Below are 22,162 nucleotides of genomic sequence, written 5' to 3' on the forward strand. Positions count from 1 at the left end.
AGCTTTTACAATGAGAATTGGGAATGTAGTTATAACTCTGAAATTAAGCATCACCCTGCCCATTAAATACAAAAAAGATAGGAAAACAAAAGTTTTATGTGGGAAATAATAGTTCACCTGAGAAGATGATTCAACCCTGTCCCTTATATTCAAGTTGGCAAGTAGTAATATAAGGTGCTCCCTTTGATTTGCCACATTTCCTTTCTTCACATCCCAAAAGAGAAGGAAACAATATCAGATCATGACAAATATACCTACCTGTATTTGTCATTGGCTAATTGCAATAAAAATTGAGAAGCATAACTTTCATACCAAGGATAGATTCAAAATGAAATAAGGAAGGATCGGCTAAATTGAGCTCTTCAATCTCTTTATAATTTATTAATAAAAGTTCATCAAATTGTTCATTTTCCATGTTTGTAGTGAAAAAAACTAATGTCATAAAAGGTTCAAGTAGAATATTTCCGTTAAAAAGCACTGGCATTAGCTTCAGCCACAAACAGACAAACACTCAAATGCTTAGGCTCTAAGAATTGCTCAGACATATTTTCACTACCAGAGAACAATGAAAAATATATTTTGAGAACCCTTCTCAAATTCCAACCTAAGTTGAAACTATGGTTCATACCTATGAAACATTTCTATTTCTAGTCCTTAATATATGTTAACACAAGTTTAACTGAGGGCATATTTGGAAACACCTTTCGGGAGAAACAGAAATCATTAGTTTTCTTAATTATGCTTAGAAGAACATAGAAAAAAACATTCAATCCTTTAATCAAATAGTAAAAAGTAAAAAGTTGATTCCAGGTCTTATACGAATACAACTTCTAGAACCCAATCATCAGTCCAATCTAGATCTCTTCATCCACCACCAACTTAAACCAAGAACCCTAATCCTATGGTAATAATAAATGTAGCTCCTTATTCTCCCACATTTGTAAGACGGACAATTTCCAATCAAAATGAAATTAGGAAATAGAAGGACGAGGGAGAGAGAGAACATCCATTACCTGAAACCCAAACACTGAGGCAATCCAATCAAGTATATCATTCACTTTTTTAAGCCTCTCGGTAGGCATTGTAGAATCATCATTAGATACATCAGGTCTTGCAGGAATTACAGGCATTGGAAGATTGTCCACTTTACCTAAAGCAGAAATTGCTGCTTTGATCTTTAATTTTCAAGAAAAAAAGAAAAGCAGATTAAAACTTTAAAATTTCAGAGAAATTATATTATTAGCAGAAGTAAAAGAAACAATGCATATATCCCAGACACACAAACCTCGGGAAGTTCCATGATTGCTGGCTTTACACCGACAGCATATAATGGAAGGATGTTATAGTGTTCATATTGTCCCCTCTTATGCTCAACATCCTCAGCATACCTTCTTGTCTGGCAATAAAACAACATCCTTAGTCCAGGTCTGAGCTATTCTTACTAGAATTCTAAAATTTTAGTCATGGTAGCCAAATCAAGCAAAACAAACCTTCTCCTCAATACTTTGTGGAGCTAACATAGTCTTCAGCACTTCATACAATACAGTGGCAATCTGAACATTCTTGGCCATCTCCTCACTTCAAGAGAAACATCAGAACAAAAAAACATCACATTACAATTCACAAAACTTGAAACCACAAGATTTAGATCAAGCCTCACGGTCTTTGGCTAAATTCTCCTTCTCGGATTTTCTTCTCATAGAAATGTTGGTAGTAGTTCTGCAGCTCCCTGGAATCACTTCTTTTACTAAGTCTTTCTGTAAGCTCCCCTTCCTGCAACCAGGAATTTTAAAAAATGTGTATACATCAACTACTTGATTCTCATTTTCCAGGTATATATTAAGAAATGACTTCAGTTCTTATTTGAAAAGGATCAACCAATATAATCATTGTATAATGTTTTTCCTGATATTGAAATGAAAAAGAGAAAACCCTATCAGGCTGAGAGTAATACAGAAAATATAACTCAACAGGACACCCGTCATTACCAGCATATAGACACCAGAGGAAACAAAAGAGAACCTTCTATAACTATAAGATCTGTAAGAAAATAAAAATAGCCAGTGTACCTTTTCAAGTTTGTGCAATAGGTAAGTCTTGAACTGACGAACACCACGCCCACTTGATGTTGGATCCATTGTGTGGGCCTTCTCAAATGCATGGAAGCGACCTAATTTAACAAGCAGACATCAGTACCATATACTCTTCTCTGAATAGAAGGTAAAAATACCTTTGATATACTGAAGGAACGCTTTATTTTATTTTTCTTTTAGGTGTTAACTTTGAATTTGTGTTCACCATCAAAGTAAGAGTTCAGAAAGCAGAATCAGGCTTCAATGTGGCACTCTGCAGTAACTAATAAGGGATTTTTTGTATATTTTTTACTAAAATTTATTTTTTATATTCTTCCTCTTCTGAATTCTGTTTGGATTATGTTAAACAGTTCAAAAATTTAGGTTTGTCAAAATTGGCCATAGAAAAAAGGATTTCGGATCATAGCTGAAGTGAATCTCCCTCATGGAGACTAGATAGAAAGAGTTTAGTTTCTGCCCGAAGACTTTGAAATCTATCTGAGTAACCACATGTTCTTTTGAGGATGAACTAAAACAATTTCAAATAAGTGACACCGGCAGTCACCATTTTTCATAAACAAAATCTTTTATAGCATATAAAATCCAGAACATGGTTTGAAGCAAACATATATGAAATCTTTTTACAGAGTATTTATCAATTCAAGAAGCAAAAAGGAAAAGAAAGGATGTCAGTTTAGCAGAAGATCTATCTGCACATTTTTACAGGAAATATTTCTCTAAATCAATGGTATTACAAATCAGAAATGCTGATAGTAACATAAACAGTGTAAAGACAACTTTAACTTTTTTTTTCTTCATTAAATACTGCATGTCATGAGATACGACAAGCAGAAGAATTACTAGACGTTGGTGTTCACAAAAATTGCTCTAGTGGCTATGCATGCTTGGTTTATTTTATTTTGAGAAAATAATCATTTATTTTTCAAGAACACTCAGAAAGCTGTAAAAACAAGAAATTTTTTCTTCAAAATAAGTTGAGCTAAACATACAATAATAAACTTTTTCTTCAAAAAATTATAAATAATATAGTGCAATTGTAAAAGGGAGAAATATTAGTATGTGTTTGACAGGTCTTCAGTCATAAGGACAACCTCAGTGGTGAAATGCAATGCTAAAGATATAAGCATCCATTGTAAGGGTTTCAATCAATCAATTAATGAAAATGAACACTGTTTTAACTTGATAATTATTGCTTAATTGAAAATCAATATTGTTTTACGTCAATTTCATGAACATTTGAAGTGCCAACAGATTACTTTCTTTTGTTCACTAACTTATTTTCATTGAGTGATTATTTGGCCATTTTAATTGTTCATTTCCTTTTCCCTAAGAGGATTTATTTCCCAGTCTTTCATAAAATCCCATCACTAGTTACTACTACATTCTTCAGGGGTCAGTCCGGAACAATGCATTCAAGCCAAACATCCTTTCATTTCAAAAGCATGTGGGATCTCCACCACTTTGCATAACCTTTATGATATATAGAGTTGAGAGAAGAATAGAAAAGTAGAGGGACCGGAATGTTTTAGATTTTGGAAAACATAATTAGTGGTAACCAGTGATCCTCTTAACTCATTTTCATTTCTTTGTAATGGTCTCTTGCTTTCTTATATTCAGTGCAGTGGTAACATCTCAGTTACCAACCACTTCTATACTTGGAACGGTGGTTAGTTCCCTTATACATGATCATATTGTTTTAATTTAGGCTTGTATATCAAGATCTTCTTAACAGAACACTGTTTCAAAGTCCAACCGATGCTCATCCCAAAATTTGTATTTCATTTGGATAACAGTACTCAACATGATAAGCACTAAAGCTCTGTTGGAAATCCAGTGATGTGATTTAACATGGACACAATATGCCACTTACTTTCTTATTTATATACAATTCCTTATGCTGATAATTTAATGTGAGGTGAATGTTGGATGTGGCCTCTCAGAATGAACTGGTAAATTTTCTGCTCTCTTTTTTTCTCACCCCTCATAAACACACATGTAAACACTTTATTTATAATCACTCAAACTATATAGGGAAACCTAATAATGGCTAAAATGGAGAATATCCCTTATTATAAGCCGTACATATTTCCCTAATAATGATTATAATACCCCAGCCCTATTAACTTTTGCACTCTTCTCTTCCATGATAAAAATTATTCTTTCATTCTAAGAAATGAAGAAAAGAAAAAGACATATTGCCCAAACGATCCAAGGAAATCCACACAGCCTTATATACTTCTACTTTCAAACACAAAACACCAACCATCCCTGGTAAACATTCCCCGTCCTTAAACACCTACTTACAACACCACACCTCACTGTTTGCACACATCAGGCAAAATTTTAAAAAGAAAATAAATCATGAAAACAACCCAATGAAGAAATACTCACAAAGATAGGCAACTCTGGGATTTTCCTCCTCAATCTCAAGGGCTGCTCTGAGAATAGGCACAAGCACAGCAAGTGAAGAAGGCACAATCTCACTGTCCACCACACCCTCCTCATTTCCCAAGTCCACATTTCTGGTAGGAGCCCTCACCATCCTCTTTGATGGCTGCCTGCCAATCTCAAAAGGACCCTTTGTGCCACTGGTGCTGGCCATGGTCCTGCCTCCAACACCACTACAGCCAATGCAACAAGGTTCAAGATTTCTTCCTCAATTTTCTTCTTCTTTCTCTCCTTCACTACCCCGAAAGCACCACAGGTATTGGGGTTTGATTGAAGAGTGAGGGAAGGTAAAGTTGCCATCTTTTGTACTGGGGTACAAGAAGGAACCAAAAAGATTGATACTTTGATTGAGAGAGAGGTTTTGGGATTGCTCTGGTAGCAAGGGAAAAGGAGGGAAACAATAAATAAATAATTATCAAAATAAAGATAAAGGGAACAGAGGGTGATGCAGCTGCTACTCTTTTTTGCTTAGTGCTTTTTCTTTTGGTGATAAATAAACAAAGGAACAAACCAGAGAGGAAAGCTCACACTTCACACATCAGATTGCAATTTCATTGTTTTTTTTTTTTTTGTTTGGTTTGTTCTTTTGTGAGAAAAGTGAGTCTTTGAAACTGTGATTTGACGAATTGTTAATCCTTACATGCCAAGGAAACTAAGCTAAGGAGGACCTTGGAGTTTGGAGTTGCTATCAATCATTATGTTTTTTTACGGAAAACATGTAACAAAAAGAAAAGTGGTCTGTGAGAGGAAAGTCTATAGTGTCACTGTATGTGTGCGCACTCTGTTCCTCTGCAATCCTAGAATCGTCACAGCATCTTTGTTTGTACTAAGTTTCCCCAATATTTATATGCTTTGATGGATTAATTTATTTTTGTACTTTTAAAATGAAAAAAAATATAGAAAAGCAATTAGTTTAAATACTTAATCTCCCAATTATTCATATAATTCGAAAAAAAATTAAAATCAAAATATATTAGCCTTTTAAATTTATTGTTTAGAGATTAAAATAATTTTGTAAATACATTTAAATTTTTCAAATTTAATGTTTAGAAACTAAAACTATTTTTTATTTAAAATTGAATTTGTAACATTTAATTATAATAGCATAATATTTTTAAAATAAAACATCTTATGAATATTTAGAATACAATGTGTATGATATATTAGTATAGTCTTACAATATAAGACTACACACTAAACGCGAGTTTCTCCTATTCACAAGTATTTCGGATGTGTAGGGCTGTGCTGTTCCAAACCTCCAAATTCTCCTGTGGTCTTGTCTCGGTGGCGGATCTTCTTCTCGGGCCTTGACTCTCCTCTTGATCCGGAGGGGTGGAGACCTACAAAAGATTCTCCGATGCCAAAAGACCTACAAAAGATTCTCCGATGCCAAAGTCAGTTTCAGAGCAATGGCTTTTCTCAGAGGATAGTAATAAATGTGCATTCAATGTAACCTATCTACCACTCACCGTGAACCTGTATTTATAGTTTTCGCTATGGGCTTGAGATTAGTGAAAAGTTAATCACGGCCCAACATAGCCCAATAGCTTCTAATTTGTACTTACCTCTAAACCAGGTTAATTTACCTAAGCCACCATGATTAGTGATTTGGCCGGTCAGTGAGATATGGGCGTCCGCCCAAGTGATACAGGCGTCCGCCTTACCTATTCGATCCTTCACATTTACGAGATAATCTTCCAAGCCTTCGATACCGGGGAAGACGGATGGTCGTTGGCCCTATGGATGACTCGGGCACTAAATTGGGCGGACGGCCCTCTACGTGGTACCAGACGTTTCGTCTCTCAGTTCTGTATGGCGTCCGGCACTCCCTGGTACCAGACGTTCGTCTCTCAGCATTTTCTTGGAGAACACTGTGAGTGTAAAGAGTGCGGGGCTGTCTCGTGGTGATAGAATTCCATGTGAGTTCTTCAAAGTTTCTCTTACAAACAGAGGTTCTATCTGGTTAACGAAACGGGCGAACGGTCGTTGGCCCTTTGGGTGATGTGGGCATTGCAACGGGCGAACGGCCATCCACGCGGGCATCGTTCCGTATAGTGTCCGGCTCTCCCTGGTACAACAAGATTTAACTTAAGCAACTTTATAACTTGATAACTTTCTAATATAATTTCTGTATTCTCAAATGACATAAATTCCTTTTCACTAACAAGAGAGCTTTCCTTAGACACACAGCTCTAATAATCTTATCAATCTCTATGAGGTTTAATATAGAAAATTGGGTGATCTAAGTTCTACTATTTTGTCTCACTTATTTAAAACTGGTTTGTTCATAAATAAATATGTTCTTCTTGGTACACCTCTTTCTTGTGTTGTTTGCAAATTGGCTAAACATAAAACGCTTCCTTTTCCAACCAGTGCTCATTATGCTTCGTCTTGCTTCGAAGTAATTCATAGTGATGTTTGGGTATGTATCATGTTGTTTCTCATGCTTGTTATAAATATTTTATCACATTTATTGGTGATTATAATCGTTTTACTTGGATATATTTTCTTCCCTTTAAGTCTGAAGTCTTTTCCATGTTTAAGAAATTTATGGCATATGCGAAGACTCAATTCCAAACAAAATTCAAATTTTGTGCTCTGATTCTAGCGGTGAATACATGTCTAATGGGTTTCAAGAATACCTTCAACAAAATGGTATTGTATCTCAACATTCTTGTCCTGATACTCAACAAAATGAAATTGTTGAATTCAAAAATCGTCACTTGCTTGATGTGACCCGCACATTACTTCTTCAAGCTTCTATTCTATCCAAATTTTGGATGGAGGCTTAATCCACTATTGTGTTTTTTAATTGCCTTCATTCCATAATTATTGTTTTTTACTTTTCTTTCCTTCGTATTTTTAAAACCCACCATAATTATAATATTTTACATACTTTTAGGTGTGTATGTTTTGTTCATTTACATTTGCTTGAAAGGTATAACCTTGGGGCACAATCAATCCAATGTGCTTTTTTTGGGTATTGTCCCTTTCATAATGGTATTTTGTGTTATGATGCTTTTAATCAACATTTTCGCATTTCCAGAATGTGATTTTTTGATAATCAATTTATATTTCCTTGCCTTTATCCTACTTCAAATGATGTAGTTATTCTTCCCATTTTTTCTACATTATCCCAATCTATAAAATGTTTCCAACCTGGCATCACATATATAGGACAACATTGTCAATAAGTTTCTACATCCCCTTTTAACTTTGAACCATCACCTGTGTTTGTACCAATTATATCACAACGATTTGGTCGAATATCTCGAGCTCCTAATAGGTATTCGCTAGACAGGTATGTTTCTTCTCATAATTCTCTAACAATTTCGCTTTCTGGCCCATTTATTTCTACTTGTTACTCAACAATTGTTAAAGGTATATGTCGCTAGACAAGTATGCTTCTTCTCATAATTCTCTAACAATTTCTCTTTTTGGCCCATTTATTTCTACTTGTTACTCACAAATTGTTAAAGGTATATGTTGGGTAAAGGCAATGAATGATGAACTTTAGGATCTACAAGAGAACTTTACATGGGATATTGTTAAAGATATATGTTGGGTAAAGGCAATGAATGATGAACTTCAGGATCTACAAGAGAACTTTACATGGGATATTGTTTCTTGTCTTCATGATATCAAACCCATAGGCTGCAAATGAGTGTATTATGTGAAACTAAAATTTGATGGTTCTCTCAATCATTACAAGGCAAGACTAGTTGCATTAGGAAAGAAATAAGAATATGGAATTGACTATGATGAGACATGTGCACCTATTGCCAAAATTACAACTACCAAAACTGTCCATTCTATAGCCACTATTAAGGGTTGGTTGCTTCATCAAATGGATGTGAAGAATGCGTTTCTTCATGGTGAGTTGATTGAAGATATTTACACGTTTCTTCCTTAGGGTATCTTCTCTTCATTTACAAGTGTGTTCAAGCTTAATCGTTCTTCATATGATCTAAGTCAATTCATGCACTTCCTTGCCATCTCCACTTGGCAACAGTTCGTCGCATAATTTGTTATTGGAAAGGTACCTCCCAACGAGCCTTATTTTTTTTCATTGACACACCTCCTAAATTAATTGCATATAGTGATGGCGATTGGATTGGTTGTCCTGACACTATCCGATCAGTCATTAGTTAGAGTTGTTTCGAGGTTTTTCATTAATCTCATGGAAAAGTAAGAAGCAACCAAACATATCTAAATCCTCTACTGAATTTGAGTATCGTGCCATGTCTATTGCTTGTTCTAAAATAATTTGGCTTCGTGGTCTTTTGGCTGAACTTGGGTTTCCTCAACATAGACCAATGCTTATCTATGTTGACAATACAAGTGTCATTCAAATTGTTGCAAATCCAATATTTCATGAGTTCACCAAGCATATTGAAGTATATTGTCACTCTTTTCGAGAAGCTTATTATGATAATGTTATTTCACTCCCTCGTGTCACTACTCAACTTGAAGTAGTAGATATATATTCTTACCAAGGTTGTTCCTCACTCGCATGATCAGTTTCTTGTTAGTAAATTGATATTGATTGACCAACTCCATTAGTTTGAGAGGAGACACCAATTAAGAATTAATTTGTCTCCTTAAATATTTTGATATGATTTCATAAGAATAAGATAGAAAATTGATAAATTAAATTAAGTAATCCATAAATTGATTTGTTCTTTCTAATTTCAAATTATATAATATTTTATAATCACGTGTAATATTTATTATAAAATTTCTTAACATTATTTATAGAGAGAGTAAAAAACATCAATCCATTTTTCATATTCTTTCAAAAAAAATATTTTTCATGAAAATAAATTTATGATCTCTAAATTTCATTAATTCTTAAGAATTAATCTTTAATATTCACTAATATTATATTTAATTCTTATTAATATGAATCATTACTTTTATATTTAATTAGAAAATAAAAATTAAAAAGAAAAACTCAAAAAAAAAAATCCCTTATGCTATCCGGGGGTAGTGCTCATGTAACATCTCATCGCTCTAGTGATAATCAAGATGTGTATAACAATTGTATTGACTCTTTGCCATAATTCAGACAACTCCATGGAGCGAAGGCATATTGGCTTATTTAGCTTAATATGACTTTGAATTAAGACAACTGTTTTGTAATGTATAACACTCAAACATTATAATAAATAGTTAAGTGTTATTATGTTCTCATTTCTCTTTCTCCCTCTCCCTTTCTCTCTTCACTCTAATTTCTTTCATTTTTATCATGTCTTACATTTTTTTTTTTTATGCATTACCTTTTATTTCTAGTTCTTGCAAGTACTTCATTTTTAATTTTAACAAAAATATCCCTATTTTATTACCCTGCAATGCACTTATACCTTTCTCTTTTATTAATAAAGTACTATCTTCTTACTTAAATTTTTGTTTATCTTCTGACTTCTTGTAGAATGAATCAGACTTTCTCTCTTATCTTTCCTTTTTCACTTCATTTTTATTTTTCTTTTTATTTATAAAAAAATGTAAAGAGAAATAAAGTTCTCACCTTCCCCCGGTAAAAACAATAATATCATTTCTATAATAAAGTTATTAATTATGAACAATAGAATAACAAAAATAACTCAAATAAGAAAAATGTATATATAGATATTTAAAACTTAACTTATCATAACCTAAATTTACACCTATTTGAATCCTTCTCAAACAAGTTGCATCCTTTTGGTTGATGTAACTGTTTATTCCTTACTTAAGATCAAATTAGTTACTGGGTTTCCAAGACTTTGTTTGTAGTTATTTCAGCAGTTATCATGAGAAAATATTATTCTGATTAATTTGCTTCCTCTTAAAGGTTCATATGCTTCTCTTATTCAGCGGAATTTCTTCAATTACACTAAACCCTGAAAAATTCCCATTGCTTTAATGAAAAAAAGAGAAACAAGGTTTCATGATTACCCTGTACCCTAAAGTGAAATTTCTATACAAGTCCTGATATCATAAAGCATTGTGACAAAATAAGCCATATATAACTTTTTTCCAGATTCTATGCTTAAGAATAGCACACAGTTACATCATTTTTCAATTTGTGCACTGTAAAGGTAATCAGATTAACACTATTTGAAAAAGAAAATGGCACCTAGTAGTTTAACACTTCACATTATCCCAGATTTTGATAGTTCCTTCAAAGTATTGGCAATCTTGTCCTCAGTTGTTTCACTAATGCATGCCACAAGAGGACTCTCATTTGGTACAACGTCCTCTCTTTGGTAGCTTCCTGGACCTCTAAGTATTGCTTCTGAACCATTAGACACAACACCCTTCATGATAATGGTCTTGTGAGTTCCAGAAATCAACTCCTCATAATCCGTGTCACCAGTTTCTCCAAGAAAGACAAACATGTTTGCAACATTCAGTCCCCAACGGACAAAGAGATACCTAAGAAAGTAGCATCTTGTTTTAGCAATTGTATAAAACATAGCTATCTGAGTAAATCATGCACACTAACACTTCATAATCCAAGTTTCTCTGAAAGATGGGAAACTGTAGAAATAAGATTGAACCTTAAAAAGTACATAAATCCAGTTTATTTTGTACTGTGCCATCTTTATAAAATATTGTCTTAGAAATCAAATTAAGAAGTATGAAATTGATTTCCAATACAAAATCTGCTTGGATGTTGTATGTAGTTTTAAGGGTTAAATAGGTTTAGTCCCTAAATTTTGACATGTAATTGAAATTCGTCACTGTCTAAAACATTGATACATTCTTGGTTCCAAATTTGGTCTCCAAATTTTAAAATTGAATGGATATAATCTTTTTAATCCAATTACATTAAATTTTTTTTTATCAAACAGAGACTACCGTTTGAGTTATTTACACCATTCGACATATTTTCACTTCAATGTCAAGTAGAATAGGGGTTTGACAAGTAAAAAAAGTAACATAATTGAGTTAAAAAAACTATATCTATTAATTTATAAAGTTTGAGGACCAAATCGTATCAAAATTTCTACCAGGGATGAATTCCAATTTTGTCTTAAAATTCAGATATTAAAAACATATTTAAACCCTAGTTTTAATGTAGGCAATTCATTTCCTATAATAGAGAAGGACAAAAATTGTTGTTACACATAGTTTCAATGGCTTTGAGAGAACAGCATACAAAATGCTGTATTAAACAAAGAATTGAATCCCCTACAGCCTCATTTTCGAAGTTTTCTAACAGTACCTCGCTCCAAAGTATTAAAAATAGATTCCTACAAACTCTCTTAGCATGTATGCTAGAATGAGACTCTTCAATCTGAAAGTGTTGAGTGAAGAGTTATTACAGAATTGACTTTACTGCTTTTTATGAGATACTATTATTACCTGAGTGCCTGTGCTCTTGATGCAAGGAGTGGAATAACCTGCACACTAGATGAACCCCTGCAGTACATAGGATGACAACGTAGGCCTCGCATCCGAAGCTTTTGTCTCAAGTCATCAACTCTCTTTGCCTGACAAAGACAGTACAAGGATCACTTCAATCAATAAAACCAGTTTCCTTAACCACTGTCACTGCAAGTAAGTTTGAATGAACTTCTCTAAAGCCACTTCAAAGAGAAAGTAAATAAGACAGAAGTAAAATTAGTTTATATACAAAGTAAAATTAACTTATGCATAAATTAGCTAGTAGAAGTTATTTCCCACTGATGCTTCAAAAACTGATTCATTTTTCTTCTTATTATTCTCTCTTGAAGTACTTATGGAAAAGTTTTCACCAAACAGGCTCAATGCAAACAAACACAGGTGAATTTCATGTACCTTAGTGAGATCCTTTACTTTGTATGATATGCAATGAGCATTGCTAGCTTTCAAATCTTCCTCAATGGGACTTGAAGGTTTTTTTTCACCTTCAGCAGTACTCATAAGATTCCAAATGGTTTTCCTTAGACCTTCACAACCCCAACGATAGTCAATATGCGCTTCATAATCTGGATCAGGCAAAAGCTTTCCATCTTCCGTGTAAGTACCGGGATAGTAAACTTCACTACCACTACTGCAAATCAAAACATCAAAATCATTTGCTTGCATGTTGCCCGATTTGAGGAACTCTACTGTTTCTAGCATTGGCATGGCTGTTGACAGAGCAAATCCAGAAACTCTTGCATTTTGAGGGTCTAGTTGAGCAGCTTTAATGATCCTCTGCACTATCTGGATCATTGTCTGATCAGGAGCTCCTTTGTCATCATAGATATCTAGTGCTATAACGATCAACCTACGTCTTCTCCACAGAAGAGGATATTTCCCAGTTACATTTTCAGGCAACTTGTTAGTGTCATTTAAACCACCAGAATCTGGCCTTTTCATCTTGCTTAGGAGACACTTAACTTGGTCTTGCGTGTCTGATCCGGATCCTAAACCTGCTAAGTCAGCATCAATAGAGAGTCTAAGGGACATGTCCTGCACATCCTTAAGTGAGTCATTGAAAGACTCTTCAGCATTTATATCATTCCCAGGAGTGTTAGTTTGCCATTGTGGATGCCTCATCCTGCAGGCAGCCACCCTTGTCAGATAAGTTCGGCAGTGTTCAGGCCACGAGAAAAGGTGTATGTTCTTCCAACCATTTTTCCTGCACTCATGCCACAGGTTTTTATCTGACAACAGCTTGATCAATGCATCAGCAATTGCTTGCTGATCATGAGGATCCACAAGTAAACCATTGTTCAGGGCCTAACACATCAAAATGAGACATAATAAGTGGCTGCAAGATTTGGACAAGAGATTTTTTCATTTGAATGTGAATTTTATGTTTTTCAATTCAATCTGAGATACTAGTTCACCACATTGAAACATGTAGGATGGTGGTTCTTGCATGGACCAGTTAACTAAGATAAAATTTATTTTACCCTATGAATGTCCACTGGTCCCCCGTTTTTAGTGGCCACCATTGGAAGCCCATGTGCTGCTGCCTGCATGAGTTTGATCATGTTTAGAGATAAAAAAAAAAGAAAAGAAAAAGGGAACATTGTACCACAAAAAGTCCAAATTAGCTAATTAGTTAAACTCTACCTCAATTAAAGTAAGACCAAAAGGTTCCACTAAAGCAGGATTGATGAAAACACCCTGATAAAAAATATAAATCATTAGCTGTTCAGAATTGTTCAAATTCAAGTGAAAATCTACTGACTTCATTATACCTTTGTTTTTGCGGCAAATCGGTATATCTCCGGAACATCAGATTGCTTGTGATGTTTAGGGTATGCCACTCGCCCATATAAGTCATACTTATCAATCATTTTCAACACTGTTGTGAGCACACTGGCATTCCCAGAAGACATCTCATCTATGTCATCCCTATTTCCCATTATGAGAACCTGTTTTGTGAACACAATTAGTCTTCTCCAAGTACTTAACAATAGTTAACTCTGAGAGGACAGATCGATTAAGTCAACTTACAAGGTTAGCAAGTTCTCTTAAGGGACGGCTTTCTCCATAGGCTTTTAAAAGAGTGGTTAAGTTCTTCTTTGGATCTGGCCTTGATAAGGCCAAGATCACTGGCTTGTGAGGATTCCTGAAGAAACGCATCACCTGCACTAAACTGTAAGTAGAAAGCCAGTAATATTGAAGGCAGATCCGGATTATCAGTTACTCACTTCTGACCAAATTGATGGCATTGCTTTTGGTGAAGACCCTTCAACACTTGCAGTAAGCTGAAAAATCTCTCCATCAGCTTCAGGGCCATCTTCTTGGCTCATAACATTGCTAAAGTCCATTCCAGGAGGGATAACCTGCAGAAAGTTTAAACCATTAGTAAATAGCAAGCAATTCACCATGTTATTAGAAACAGTAGTAGTCTACTTAGGTGATGCAATTAGCTTACAGAAATACAACAAAACCGACATATCCATCCAGTGAAGAGATTTCTTCAAAATTTCTGAGTGAGATTAATTAGAACAGACTTTTATCTTACATTTGATTTTGTAAGTAATTATGAAGAAGTTTGTCCCAAACAACACCAAAGGTTATATCAGTAAGCAAATTACCGCCATCCTGGGCATGAATCGACCATGACAGTTCACACCACGCCTAGCGCGAGCTCGCAGTACTTTCTCAAGCTTGACATCAAATCCATCATAAAGTCCCCACTGCTCCTCAATTTCTTGTTTTGTACTAGTGATAACAAGTTCTGCTGCATCCAGAGAAAGTTCTTCTGCCTCAATCCTCCTCATCATCTTGTATGTTGAATTGATATCTTCTTTTGATTGGCGTCCCTGCTTAAGAAGTTGTTCAAGCTTGTTTCTTCCGAGTGAATGGCCTGTCAGCACCATTGGTACATTCAAGGCACCTGAAAGAATTGCAGCACTGTCTCCAGCATCAGCATAATGTCCATGAATTACATATGGCCACACAGGTTGTCCCCCACCAACTTGTTCACCCAACACTTTTGACATGTTGAGAATGTGAGCTAATGCTCCATCAACAAATTCTTGAATGTAAGGCCAAAGAAGTTCTTTCTGGAGGTACTTATCGCGTGGACCAAAGGGTATTCGTATGATATATGCACCACTGCTCTCCCCAATGTTATCATCATCATCTCCACCCACAGTTAACATTTCTGTAGGCTCTCCATAGCTCCAGTCAATTTCAGGGGATGAGATTTGGCGTGTAAACAGATCAACTCTATATACTCCAGGCATTTTTGCAAGTGCACGAGCAAGTTCTACCACATATTTAATCTGCAAATACATTGTTTCTAGCATTAATCACAATTTAAAGGGAGTGACAAAGATATTCATAGTAGGTTTGAGATTTAGGTCTGTAAGAATGTGAAGAACCTGTCCACCAGTATCAGAATCTCGACCGAGTTCCATGTTTTCTCCTCGAACCAGTCCGTGCAAGCTGTGGAATAAAAGAATAAGGTTATAGCAACCATTGTATTTACACATGCTTCTAGAGTTAATTTCTTGAAACATTTCTCAACCGCAGTGTTTAGAAAAATGAGACTATCTTCAAAACAGATACTTAAACTTCATAGAAAGCATGTGGTTTCTCTCTAAATTCTTGATAGTAAATGCTTGGCAATGCCATTCCAATACACCCCCTACCCCTTTGTATTTGTCAAATGATATTGATCCTCTGATCGTCCCCAACAACATTTTCCATTATGCAGAACCAGGAAAAAAAATTAAGTGCAGGAAAAAAGGCCATAATGATTGTTTTATGACAGCTGGAGGAACTTCAGAAATGACTCATTGGCTTAACTCTTATCATTGTTATCATCTGAATTAAGCAGCACAAAGCATCTGAAGCAAAGGTAAACTATCTTCCCGATGACTGATAATGGAAATAAATATGAATCTGTCTTCCAGTATGATCAATCAATGAGTAACTCAGATGACTGAGAAATTGTCTATTTGTTAGCACAAATGTTAATTGTTGGTATACCTTAAGAGGACAAGATAGAGCTTCTTTTCCTTCTTGTCATCGGACCATACTTCCAAGTTGGAAATCTGACGCTGAAATTTTTCCTTTGGAGTCTCACTTTGCATCATCTCTCCAATAGCATCGCCTTTTTCTCCTTCTGACAAGTCTTCAGACATGTCCTCTGTTGCTTCTCTGCGACCTTGTTCTCTCTCCCATCTTCGGTGTGCCACCCTCTGGGATTCCTCCCATTCCAACTACACAAAGCACACTAGTGTTGCTTATTATGATCTTGCATACAGTAACTCTATAGTACATGATAGTTCCCTCAACTATGTTAGGTGAAGGACCAAGCATAGTGAATTGAACACTTAAAACAAACAGTTCACACTATCCTAGTTAGAAAACTCCCTTCTCTGTCTTGAACTGAAAACAAAGTAACAATCATTGCTAGTGGGGCACAGCATAGATAAATAAATTGTTTTGTATTTCCAAACAAATAGGAAATGTCACTTTAATGCAGTGTGCACAAATATCAGTCAAGAAAAACACAAATTTTCATGCAAAATGGTACCGTATTTCTTAATTTGATATTCGCATTGATTGATCATGCCATCAAAATTGGAACCCAAAAAGCAAAACACATCATTGGATTCACCAATAGATTATTCTTTCATGATACTTCTTCGAAATCACATAAACCTTACAATTCATATATCCAAATTCAAATGAATTATTTTTCATTCAAACCAAACTAACTTAAAGAAGAACCTGTTTTTTCTTGCGAGTGAGGTGCCAAATGCGCCAGCACATGTTCTCCAACCTTGAACTCCTCTCCCTGGTGTTCCTGGTGGCAACCACCTTGATCCAAGTCCGATACAGATCAGATTCATCAACACTTGTCACCACCTCTTCCACAAAGTACTTGGTGGGGTTGAAATGCCCCCCATCTCTCAGAGTCACAGGTGCAGGCTTTTGCTCCTCAATGGTCGGTGCCCCAGTTGAAAGTATGGCCTCCAAATACCCATTAATCCATTCATTCCCCGCCATCACCGCTTTCCCGCTGTTTTTCTCAAGAAAATGATGAGAAACCAAGAAAACAAAAACCGGGGTTTTTTGATATTTCTAACAACGTATAGATTGTGTCAACCGAATTATCTCCTAAAGAAGATGTGTATAGGAAGGAAAAAGAAAGTGGCTTGAAGAAAATAATCTGAGAAAGGAACTTGAAACAAGAATATATGACATATGTACAGTGCTTATAAGTCCAACATGGTTTCTTGGATATTAAGTAAGCATGAGAAGTGAAAAACATGAGAAATGTGTCGTCTGCTACGTTAAGGCCTAAAGGGGTGAGTTGGTGTTGTGTTTTTCTGTTGTTGTCATGTGAGAGTTTGTGTCATTCATTCATTTGGATGCTGAGAGAGAAAAGTGTGTTTCTGTGTGTGTTGAGGTGTTGCATGAGGTAGAACGAGAAAAAGGGTGTGTTGTTGTGATTGGTGAAGAAGGGTTCAAAGATAGAGTCTTTGGTTGTGTTGGGAGAATCACGAGAAGGGTTGGATGGGAAGAGATGGTGAGAAGTTAGGAAGGGGTGGAGGAGAAGGAGATGGCAAAGGTGAGGGAGCCACGTGGCAGGGAATGGTGGGCCAGAGACATGCACACGTGTAGAGTGAGAAGAAAAAATAGAGAGAGAAATTGGGTCTCATGTATCAATATGATTGTTATTAATAGGAATTATTTAAACATATTATATCTTTTTGTATAACTTTTTTTTAAGAATATTATGCATTAGTCTTTAGTCATCTATTATCTATCTATGAAGAGGTTTGTTATGCTTTCTCGTTACAGTAATTCTTTTGTGGTACAAATGAAAATTAATTATTTTATTTATAAAAACAAATAATTATGTTTAAGTATAGTAATGGATAATACTTTCGGCATGATAATTAAATATTTAAGTACAAGGTGGAAAGTAACTTATAAGAAAAATATTTCCTTATCTCATGGGCAATGTGTTGTTTTAAGAATATTATATTAAAATGATTTAATATTGTGTGTTATAGCATGGAAGTCAAAGCAATAAAGGATATATTTTAAATCATAATTTTGAAGTTTGAGTAAAACAAATTGAAGCAATTTTATCAATGAAGAGGTTGTTATTAAAGTCTTGATAAGTGATGAAAGTATATGTAGAATTTTAGAAGCTACGAGATTGGTCCGTGCTCAAATTTATAACATGTTATTCAAATATTGAGTGAGAGTTTAAGTGAGGAAAATGCTTAATTAATTCACTATTATTTATAGATGAATAATTAAGCTGTGAGAGGAAATAAAATAAGAAGGATGTCACACAGATTTTTTTTCCTTTAGAATTGATATACTCAAACAATATAATATTATGCAAACGAGAAAGTTTTTCTTTATTTAAGTGGCCTAATAGGGAGATGATATTAATATTGACCATAATATTGACATATTAATGAAATTGATAACCCTATATTTATAATTATTGATAATGATCATGAAATGTATACGATATATGGGGACCTTTTAATGGGTGTATTGTCGCTTTTGAGTGTGTTATAGTCCTTTATAGGTATAAAAGATGATATTGTACTTCTTCAAGTAGAAATATTAAACTAATTATGACAAAAGAGAGATTAATAATAATATGGTTCGGCATATAAGACACACTAAGTGGTGAAAAATGAAAGTAAATTATTATATAAGACTATTTTTGCGTAAAAAAGAAAGAATCACCATGACACAAGTAATTAAATTGATATATATGTATTAAGAGTGTTTCTAATGAATAATATATTTATTTTTTTGAACATATTTAATATAATTTTTTGAAAAACAATAAGTATAACCGTTTTAAAACCGTAACAGTTTTATTAATACAATAGTGAAAACACATGAGATAGGTGGATATGTGTTTTCACATTTTTCTTACGATAGTAAAACATGATAAAAATATTATTATTATTATAATCATAAAATTAAAATATTTTTGACAATTTTATTATAAATATTTTTTATTTGTAAGTATTTTTATAATTTAAAAATAATTAAGTTTAAATACCAGTATTGAAAAAGTTAAATTTAAAGAAAAAATTACTTGCAAAAGTAAAATTGATAAAATAGTTATTTTAATTTAAAAAATATTTATTAAAATGGTAAAATTAAAAAAAAAGTGGACCAAAAAGAGAATCCTGGGTATTCATGTAATTAAGAATTCATGTATTATGTAGAAGTAATAATAATATAATTTATTATATATGCCTTTAATACATACATACATACATATATATATATATATATATATATATATATATATATATATTAAGTACATTAATTTTAATCTAACAATACGAAGAAAATTGGTCATCCTCGTACGTTTTTAAAATTTGAGATAACAATCTATGTCTTTAAAAGAACATTTATGAGTTCTATCTTTTCCTATTATATTACATAGAGAGGGAGGTCAGTAAATATTATTTTATATTGAGAAAGAAAAAACGGTGTTTATTTCTCTAAATATATCGAAATCATCTTTATTTAAGAAGCATGTTTAAGTCATCTACCCTAATATTCAGTGATCGCGGTTTGTCAATAGCAAAAAAAATGTAAATGGAGAAAATACTAGAAAAAGAACAACATAAAATTAGTGTTTTATTTGAAAAAGAAAACGAAAATAGATAAAAAGGGTTTTTTTTTTCTCTTATTTAAATTCATGTACATGAAGAGTGAAGAAAAATGAAAAAATGGGAATGGACCATATTCTGCTGAGGAGGTTCTTTCTTGTTGCCATGTGCAAGTAGCAAACGTACAGAATATTTGAGAAGTATCTTTGTTCCTTTCCTCATAAGAGTTTTCTAGCCGTTGGATAGAAAAAAAAAAGAAAAAGAAAATATAATAAGACGAATTCTATGTAGAAGAACTTTTCTTATTATATTTACTTATGAATCAATATAAAAAAAAAGTTTTCTCGAAGATATATTACGGTCTAACAAAATTGTTCTATGTAGAAGATGTTTATATATATAAGAAAAATTAAAAGAATTTATAGTTGGAGTGAGACTTGTGTATCTTAATGTATTAAGTTTAATTTTAACAATTTATTTTTTTATCACATGAATAATGTATCATACTTCCAATCATTACATGAGGATCTTTTGTATGAGAAATAAAGTTTTCATGTTGGACCTACGTAATCATTATCAACAACATATAAAATGTTTGACTTTGACGTGTTTAAAGGTTTAGTCACATTCATTTATTTGATTGTAAGAAAGTTCACTTGTAATAGTGTATTGGAATAAACACTTCAATTAAACGTTTCTTCAATACCAATTTTTTTGTTATATGAAAATTTATATTGTAAATTTAAGCATAAATTACTAATTTGATATGCCATTTTTTTTACTAAGTATTGACATGCCTTTTATTTAGTTTAATTTATAGTTTTGTATTAGAAATGAATACAATTTTTTAATTTTAATTAATACAATGTTATTCTTCATTCAATTGTGTAAAATGTCAACTTTTTTTTAGTGACACAATAAGACAATAACATGTAGTTAGGTGTAGGACACCTTTGTTAATATAAATTCAAATGATGTTGGCAGAAATGATAACGTTATACTAAATTTGAAATTAAGAGATTAATTCAAAATTTCAATTATTGAGAAACCAAATTGAATTATCTGAAAAACACATGCACGACATTGATAATTTAGTATAAATTTCATTGTAAGTATTATTAGAATTAATAAAAAATAATAATATTTTGAATATATATATATACATATATATATATATATATTAAGAAAATTAGTGAAATAAACGAGAAAACTTATGAAAATTATGTTTTTTTTCATTGAAATAAGTTGGTTATAATTTTTGTAATACTTCCTAAGAATTTTATTTTAGATAGTTCCTAACAAGTAACGGATCTTATTTACTAATATTAAAGTATACAAATTGAAATTATTCCTTAAATTGGTTGGTTAAAATTATACTTAATTTCGAATCGTAAGACAATATCATAATCTATGTTAGTAAGTGATGATGTTGGGTTTATTAATTAATAACATACTATTCAATAACTATCAAATACAATCCTATGCAACTTGTTCACAATAAAGAGAATATGTATAATTAAAAAGATGAACAATTATCTTGGATTAAACGTTTGGGGATAAATTTTGCCGATAAAAAAATGGAGATAAATTATTCTAAACTCAAAATTCTCGATATAATATAGAATAAAGCCTATTTCTTTTAAATTATACTTTTATTTTGTTTTATACACATATACACAAACAGATAGTTAATCGTCAAAAAACAAGAATTGTTTATGAGAAAACGGCAAGTATTTAATGAGAAGAAAATAAAAAATTTATATCGATCTAATTAAAGTGAATTATTCACTTTAAGCCTTTATTCAAAATCTAATGAGACAGAACGCAAATTTCTAAAATTTGTTTCCACATTGTAATTAAAAAATGTAGAGAAAAAAAAGAAAGAAAGAAGACCACCAATTATCTTTCTTCTTCTATATAATTTCTTTTATTTTTAAATATTTTAAAAAAACTCAGAATGAAATAAATTTTATTTTAGCTAAAAAACATATATAATTTCATCGTCCGGAATGGTGATTAAACCCTTCTAATATAATCTATAATCTATTTTATATACATAATTATTAAACTGCGTATAGTAATTAATCAATTGTTAAAATAATTTGGAGACTTAACCAGGAGTTAGTGAAAATTCTACTATATAGAGTATTAGTTTATTACACATTTATCATTATATATATTTATATTAATTACAGAACTCACCATCAAGCATATAAAGGTGAATTGAATGATTAAATGTCCTTATGTTGATCTCTTTGTGGGGACTTGATGTCATTGTTTGTGACACATGGACCTTTCCTACAAGTTAAAGTTGTGAACACCACCATCAACCAAACATTATCTCTTGTCATATTTTCCTTAAAAGTTTTGAACCCTTTTAACTAGGTTGTGTTTTTGAACCAGAAATATTCATTATATTTGCCTTAATGTTGTTAAATTAGTCATATTCATGAGATATCCACAACACACTTTTCCATCGGCTAAAGCCAAAGATGACTCATCTCTATAAGAATAGGCAGACTCATCATTCATTTGGAATTTTATTGCTCATTTTGAGGCTTATAAAATTTTGTAGGGTATGGATAAATATCA

General features: G+C 32.9%; 2 protein-coding genes across 3 annotated transcripts in view; both read right to left on the reverse strand.

Moving 5' to 3' along the window:
• Positions 1-5,108, reverse strand: part of LOC108342952 (callose synthase 7) — a 29,995-nt gene extending 24,887 nt beyond the window's left edge. The window contains exons 1-7 of one of the 2 annotated variants that reach the window (XM_017580896.2): positions 4,485-5,108; positions 2,070-2,170; positions 1,661-1,773; positions 1,491-1,578; positions 1,286-1,396; positions 1,014-1,175; positions 118-204 (exon numbers count right to left, since the gene is read on the reverse strand). In XM_017580896.2, the coding sequence (XP_017436385.1) occupies positions 118-204; positions 1,014-1,175; positions 1,286-1,396; positions 1,491-1,578; positions 1,661-1,773; positions 2,070-2,170; positions 4,485-4,695 (873 nt within the window). In that variant the 5' untranslated portion in view covers positions 4,696-5,108. The remainder of the gene's footprint in view (positions 1-117; positions 205-1,013; positions 1,176-1,285; positions 1,397-1,490; positions 1,579-1,660; positions 1,774-2,069; positions 2,171-4,484) is intronic. The other variant, XM_017580895.2, reaches the window with a different exon arrangement.
• A 5,419-nt stretch (positions 5,109-10,527) lies between these two features.
• LOC108343111 (probable sucrose-phosphate synthase 3) lies at positions 10,528-17,507 on the reverse strand. The gene is made up of 12 exons (XM_017581179.2): positions 16,695-17,507; positions 15,948-16,180; positions 15,338-15,401; positions 14,546-15,238; positions 14,156-14,290; positions 13,959-14,090; positions 13,700-13,876; positions 13,572-13,625; positions 13,409-13,471; positions 12,324-13,232; positions 11,889-12,016; positions 10,528-10,955 (listed from the first exon to the last, which is right to left on the reverse strand). The coding sequence occupies exons 1-12, from the start codon at positions 16,971-16,973 to the stop codon at positions 10,673-10,675; spliced, it is 3,150 nt and encodes a 1,049-aa protein (XP_017436668.1). The 5' UTR covers positions 16,974-17,507; the 3' UTR covers positions 10,528-10,672.
• Between the last annotated feature and the right edge of the window lie 4,655 nt (positions 17,508-22,162).

The sequence above is a fragment of the Vigna angularis genome, chromosome 6, assembly GCF_016808095.1.
Source record: "Vigna angularis cultivar LongXiaoDou No.4 chromosome 6, ASM1680809v1, whole genome shotgun sequence".
Taxonomy (NCBI): domain Eukaryota; kingdom Viridiplantae; phylum Streptophyta; class Magnoliopsida; order Fabales; family Fabaceae; genus Vigna; species Vigna angularis.

What these genes read in the sequence shown, in the direction of transcription:
- LOC108343111 (XM_017581179.2), bottom strand. Translation starts at nt 16,973, where the DNA reads ATGGCGGGGAATGAATGGATTAATGGGTATTTGGAGGCCATACTTTCA. An exon ending in GATTCATGCCCAGGATGGCG is followed by an intron (nt 14,291 to 14,545) that starts GTAATTTGCTTA and finishes AACTTTCTGCAG; the next exon opens with GTTATCCCTCCTGGAATGGA. An exon ending in TCAAGAGCACAGGCACTCAG is followed by an intron (nt 10,956 to 11,888) that starts GTAATAATAGTA and finishes CTACTTTCTTAG; the next exon opens with GTATCTCTTTGTCCGTTGGG.